This window comes from Solanum lycopersicum, chromosome 4, assembly GCF_036512215.1.
Source record: "Solanum lycopersicum chromosome 4, SLM_r2.1".
Taxonomy (NCBI): Eukaryota; Viridiplantae; Streptophyta; class Magnoliopsida; order Solanales; family Solanaceae; genus Solanum; species Solanum lycopersicum.
The window spans coordinates 7846617-7853838 of NC_090803.1; the positions used below are offsets into that span (position 1 = coordinate 7846617).

The 7222-nt window shown below is 30.0% G+C and overlaps 1 protein-coding gene across 1 annotated transcript; it reads right to left on the reverse strand.

The window, feature by feature from the left end:
• Positions 1–211: 211 nt before the first annotated feature.
• LOC101259428 (calcium-binding protein CBP-like) lies at positions 212–6130 on the reverse strand. The gene is made up of 5 exons (XM_004236534.5): positions 5401–6130; positions 1636–1682; positions 1218–1393; positions 1101–1119; positions 212–550 (listed from the first exon to the last, which is right to left on the reverse strand). The coding sequence occupies exons 1-5, from the start codon at positions 5780–5782 to the stop codon at positions 446–448; spliced, it is 729 nt and encodes a 242-aa protein (XP_004236582.1). The 5' UTR covers positions 5783–6130; the 3' UTR covers positions 212–445.
• Positions 6131–7222: the final 1092 nt, after the last annotated feature.

Here is a 7222-nt window from a genome sequence, read left to right on the forward strand (position 1 = left end):
CCCCTATGTTTGATTGTTGAGGTTTTATTTATGGCAATCAACATGGGTTGAACCCGTAACGGACACCTAACTTACATATTATTACATTTTTTTCCTGGACATGGTAGCTAATGGAAGACCAATATATCAAAATAACATATCATAAAATTAATACTATACAACCACCACATATTTTACCATTGAGCACTTCAAAAAGATGGCTCTCACAAGATTTGTGTATCTCAATCCAACTAATTGAAAATATATATTACAAACCAAACAGTCAGAAACAAATTGTCTCAAAACACAAATGAAAACTAACAGTAATTACAAGAGGAAAAGGTAAGCCGACAGTTACAACAAATATTCAGTGGAATTCAATAAGTGGGATTACGGGATGATGTTATGTAGAGATAGAGAGACTCCTTCTGATAACCGAACTAACAATTGCAAAGTGAACATGTCTCTAAGCAATGAGGAAAGGCAGAATAGTCAGCATGAAGGAATCATAAGTAAATGTTGCTGAGCCAGAGTATGTAATATCCTTCTCCTTGAATTTCTCTGTCAGTCCCTGCACATATACACGACTTTGTGAGAATCGAATGACATGACATGTTTAAGATCAGAACATACACCTCTTAGTCATTCTTAGTGTAAGACGACAAGAATTAAAAGTCTTCTTTGTGATCTTAAAGATTCAGACCAACATTCTCATTTTCCCCCCAATGAACCTTTCTTATATGAATAACATGACACGTTCAAGAGCAGAAGATATAAAGAGTACTTTTTATATATTATACACCTTTTGGGTCTCTATCTCGGGCTAAGGTTCGCATATACTTTATCCTCCTCAAACAACACATATGAGATTATAATAGATATGTTATTGTATAAAGACAAGATTCTGAGATTTCTTTACGATCTTAAACTTCAGACCAACATTTTCATTTCATCCTCAATGAACCTTCTTATAAGAATGACATCGCATGTTTAACATCAAAAGATATAAAGGGTATTTTTGATATGTTATATACACCTTTTAGTGTAAGACGATTTTAAAGTATGTAATCAGCCAAACTAAGACACATGATAAAACGGAAGGGGGGACAAAAGAAGCTTACCTTGACAGTGAGGCAGCACCTAAATCAAGTCCATGAAACAAAAGGAGAAAACGCTAAAGTTAGTAAAAATAGAAGAAAATAATGTTAGGGAAGTGATAAATTGTTAAGGAAACATACTCAATGAAGTTATCATATTCAATGGCCTTGTTCAGTCCACCAGTTTTGTCAAACTTGGAAACCAGCAGCTCCAAAACAGGACCATATACAGCATATCCCAAGCTATGTAAGGCCTCTCTTAATTCAGAGGAATCAATTTTTCCACTCCTATCCTTGTCAAATCTTTCAAAAATTGCCTACACATATTACAAGTTTTTCAATAAGATATAGCATATAAAGTAACACATCTCTCAAATTTGAGAAGAAGTAAATGCACAAAGTCATGTTGCTCGTGATTCTCCAAAAATGTTGTCGCAGTCACGTCGATTCTCAAAATATACACTACTTTTGGAGGATCAGACATGCATCCGCCGATATTTTTAAGAGTCTGAGCAACATAGATCGAAAGGTGGCTATGAGAAATTCAACTTCAACTTACCCTCCAGTTCTGAAGACTATAGAAGACTGCAGTGAATTCTTTGGGACCTGCTTCCATTTAAAAAAAAGGTTGGATTATATGAAAAGAGTTGATGGTAAAAAAACACCTAAAGTATCATCTTTTCTATTTAGCATAATCCATAAACATGACCCGTAACTTGACTTCCATGGACAACTATGTCATCAAATTTTGAGTGTACACAAATAAACACTTAAACTTTATAAAATTAAACAAGCAAACACACGTGTCCTACATGACATAATTCACGTAGTAATGTAGGATAAAATTGTCATGTTAAGGTGCCATGTAGGAAGATGTGTCTATTTGTTCAACTTTATACAAGTTTGAGTGTCTACTTATGTAAACCCAAAGTTAAAGGTCATAGATGTCATGTTAAGAGTCATGTTTATGTATTATGACTTTCAATTTTGGCATAATACATAAATTGGATCCTAAACGTGACTTCAAATTTTAACTTTGACCTCCAACTTTCATAATGCACAAACAGACACTTTAAATATCCAACTTTTAAATAAATAAACACATGAGTCCTACATGGCACAATACACGTAGGACACCATGTAGGACAAAAAATGACATGTAGGATGACATATAGGACATGTGTATCTGTTTGTTCAACTTTATACAAATTTAAGTGTCTACTTGTGCATATTCAAAGTTGAAGGGCATAAATGTGTTTTAAAGCCAAGTTAAAGGACATATTTATATATTATGCCTTCAATTTTTGCTAATACCATAACTCAACAATTCATTTTTCTATTTAACTACCTAAATTATCACTATTTTGCAAATTTCATACCTCAAAACTATCCATTGTTTTATTTAACTACCTAACCTATCACTAGGGGTGTCAATGGTACGGTTCAGTTGGTTATTATTTAAAATTATCATTCCAATTTCTCAGGTATTTTATAATATATAAATCAAAATTAAATTTTTTAAAACCATTCCAATCATATTAGTTTCTCTTTGGTATCGGTACAATTCTGTTAATTTCCGATTTTTATTACTTTTAAAATACCACTCAAAATAGACTATTATTAAAATATTTCTTTCACAAATATGTACTTGAAAAAACATTTTAATTTTTCACCAAGAAGACAAGAATGTAAACTTTATTATTGTATTGTTTGATCTTAAATATTAATAGAAGTGTTTGCATAGGTTTTGTTGTATTGTTTGATGGAGTATCTATTACAATATCTTTTAATTTTTTAAACCTAATTAAGTAAATGCTAATTAAAGAGCAAAGACCCAAAAGTCCTCTAGTCACCAGAAGCCTAGGACCTATGTTATATTTATATCTGAAAAATGTTATAAAACATTTTATATATTAAATTTAACATATTGTTAATAACAAAATATATTTACATACATGTTAATGTTACTTGGTGCGGTTTGAGATTTTTTTGGGGTTTTTCATAAATTAAAATAAGCATCCCAATTTTTTGGGTCAATTATACATTTAAATAAAAGTCAACGATTTTATTGTGAATCGGTTCGATCGATTTTTCATATTCTTTTGATACCCCTACTTATAACCAATTTGCAAGTTTCATACCTCAATTATTCATTGTTCTGTTTATCTTCCTAAACTATCACTATTTCTCAAGTTCCATACCTCAACTATCACTCCTTTTGTATTAAATCACACCTCCATGCTGAGTTGACCTACATACATCTATTGGCGATTAGGAATAACATTTGATCTACACTCTTCCGTTGGTTCCATCACTCTCATTCACTATGCTTTTCAAACCATTTTGTAATGCTTTTATGTGAATTGATCGAGAATCTATCAGACTCACCCCTTTACTTTCCAAGGTAGTAAGGTATGGATAAGGTCGATGTACACACTTCCTTTTCTGGACCCTACTTGTATAATTATACAGACTTGTGCCGACTCTATGCTTTGGATAATTAGGCTTTTGCCTTAGGCCCCAAATTTTGGGGGCTCAATTTTTTTATCAAGAATAAGTTATGTGTTAGAATTTCTATAGAAAAATTAATTATTTATGGAAAAAATATAATTTTTTTTTAAAATATATTATTTTATCCACTTTAGCATCATTTGTACTTTGTTAAAAAAAAGAATTAATAGTGAAAAGTGTCGAATAAAGTAAATTACAAAATCTTTTTTAATGTTAGTTTCAAGAACTACTACAAGCATATTGAAATGGGTATACCAAGTCATCAACTTCTTGCATCAAATCCTATGGTTCTAATTCTTATCTTTATTTAATATTTGTCAACTTATTACTTATATAATTATGTTAACAATTTATATAATAATTGCATCACTGAAAGGATGTTTTTTAATATTGAGTTGATAAAATTTTACATAAAACTAATAACTGAAAAAACAATATTAAAATACTAATAATATTCATCTAAATAGTGTAAGAAAAATAATTTTTAGATGAATACATATATAAATTTTATTTATATTTTAAGTCTCGAATCGAAATTTCACTTTACGCTCTCAATCACGTTGAGCCGCTGGTTATTGTATCGACGTCATAATTATTTTACAATAAAAAGAAATACAACTATTTAGTATTAGAAAAAGAAAAACAAGTTTTTTAACCATGGAAGAAATGTCAGCCAGAGCAGTTGACCTAAATAATGAAATGTGGATTAACAAATAATCTTCCACTCTAATTCTATCTATAAGTACTTTAGTTCACACGCGTTTATAAGGCCTTTTTTCCTACTTTTTTTTTTTAATTCTCCGTGTGGCAACATTTGATAGACACAAAGTTTAAAAAGTAATGAAAACTTTGAAATATTTACCAAATTGTCATTAAAAAAGTAAACTCGTTTTTCTCTGTCTTCATAAATATATTAGAATATTATCTTTACAAGTTAAATGGAAGCAACAAGGATAAACGAGAAATTTTACTTTAAAATATTTACAATATAAGAAAATGTGACATTTTTTTGGGACTGTCAAAAAATGATGTCATATAAAATGAGACGGAGGGAGTACTTTTTTCCCCATAAGTCAATAAGCAAACCTTAATTACAAATTTTAATCCTAAACACACGTTCTTCAAGTGCCCATTTTAACCAAAATACTCCAAAGGTCTCATATTAATGTTCACATTTTTCTTTCGTATTTTACTATAAAAAAAATTAAATTAAACTATTTTTTACTACACTCTTGTCTTTCTCCAAAAAATCACATTTTATTTAAGAAGAAGATTAAGCTAATCTTATTTTAAAAATATTTAATACTAACCATTAAATGGTGTACAAAAAATAACAATTTAATCTTAGAATATGTTAAAACGAAATAATCAATTGGTAGAAGATTTTTAAATATTTGATATATACTAATTACTACACTTTATTTTCGACAAACCTTAAAGTATAAAACTATATATATATTTAATCATTTTCACTTTATTTAGCCTTTGAGCATATCTTTGATTAATTTCACTACACATTTATCGTCTCTCGTTAACAAAAAATATTAAGTAATTAAAATCACATGATGTTTTTATCTTCAATAGGTTTTAGTTTTTTATATCAATTTTTCACTATTTTTTACATAAGTCCGTTTGTGTCCGATTCAATTAATTTTGCGAAATATCTCTTATATCTCATCTCTAACAAATATTTAGTCCACTAACACCAAACGGGGAAACTATATATTATAATTTGAACCTATATCGTGATTCTCGACTCACATCATTCATTTTAAAAAAAAAAAAAAAATTGGTACAGGGAAGAAGAATTTACCGATTTTTCTGATATTGGTATTGGTGAAGAGATACATAAGAAGATGAACCGTTCTCAATCCAAAGCTTTGATTATATGAAGAAAGTGCCTTCTGCAATTCCTTATCATCAATAAAACCACTACCATCCTGATCCGCCATTTGAAAACAAGACATCACAGTCGGGTCCGTTCCCGGTGGGAAAATCGACGGCATCAGTGACGAAAACGGGTTCGATCCGTAAGGTGGGGTATTGTCCTTCGGAGGTTTATTTAGGTCACCGTAAGGTGAGCTGACTTGTTGTTGTGGTGGTACTGGAGCTGAACCGCCGTATGGAGTGGAGGAGTGCGGTGGTGGTTGTTGGCCGTAACCATAGCCGGAGGGATTGTGAGGGTAACCGGACATACTTTTGTTTCGCCGGAGAAGCTTCAAATTTCTGTGAAGTGATTTTGGGGAAAATGGCGAATTACACCTTGTTTGGATGGTTACATATAAAAAAAAAATCTATTTTGATTGCTACTTTGTGATAAAAATATGCTATAATAATAAAGAAAAAAAAATATGTTTTTATGTGACGATCAAATTGGTTAATTTAGATATACTAAACAACGTAGCAAGAAAAAGTCTCATTTTATTTTACGACTTAATTGATGTGCTTGTGTTGTTATTTTTTTTATTTATTAATTTTGCTTTTTAGAATTTTGTTTTATTTATTAACTTTGTATATTTAGAAATTACATACATGAATATTGATATTCCTAATATACTACTTTGTCATACCAAATAAAAAGGCACGAGGGAATAAGGCTCAATAAAACGTCATTTGTCATATCATTATTATAATATTTCTTACTAGATATTGATGTAAATGATACAATTTATACAAACATTTTTTTCATCAAAGAAATAGTATAATAGAATGATGTATATTATGAGGAAAAAAAATAACAACCTTCCAAACAAGCTATTATGGGAGTGAAGAATATAGGTCCCGAAATTGGATATTATCACAAATTTGCCACAATAATATTTAATTATAACGTGGGTGGCTCTATGAGAATGAAAACTCGCAGTCGCTACCCTTTGGGTGCGCACAGGGTAAAACTCCCACTCCTATGCAATAAGCTCACAAACCACATAGGAGAGGTAACCCTTGCCAAGAGGTTTCGAACTTGAGACCTCCAACATGAAAGTCTCAAGCTTAAATCACTGGGTCACCCCGAAGGGTACTCAAGCATATTAGTAGCCTAAAGCACAAGTCAAAAGGGACCTAAAACTTAAATTGTTGATATTTTTATATAATTGATTTCTTCTAGTTTTCAATTTGATAAAATAACCATTTTTATTTTAAATTATTTTCCATGAAAGATAGTATTTCAAATATGTCAAATTTCTTCATTTTTCTTAGAATATTTACTTTTTCTACAAATAACATTTAATATTTGTTTAAAAAAATAATACTAACTTATAACCTGTTACTATAAAAAATGAAGTCCCTTAAATTTCAAGAGGTAAATAATGCATGTCTTTTTTGAACACTGTCAAGCCACCCCTGATTACGCAAATGACACATACTACAAAATTACAAGTCAACCCTAAAAAGTATTTATTGTTGACGTCTATTGCACGTCAACTTTAATAATTGAATTATCCTTAATTTATTCGAAAAAGTCATTTATAACTTTATGACTCTTCCATCCAAAAAAGATAAAATAGTTAATAAAACACTCCCTCCATTTTTTAATTAACTAACTTTACCTGTTCAATCTTCAAAGATAATTTTTAAAATATTATTTCAATTTATCCTTTATTTGAATTTTTAATGTGATGACTTCAATAAAATTT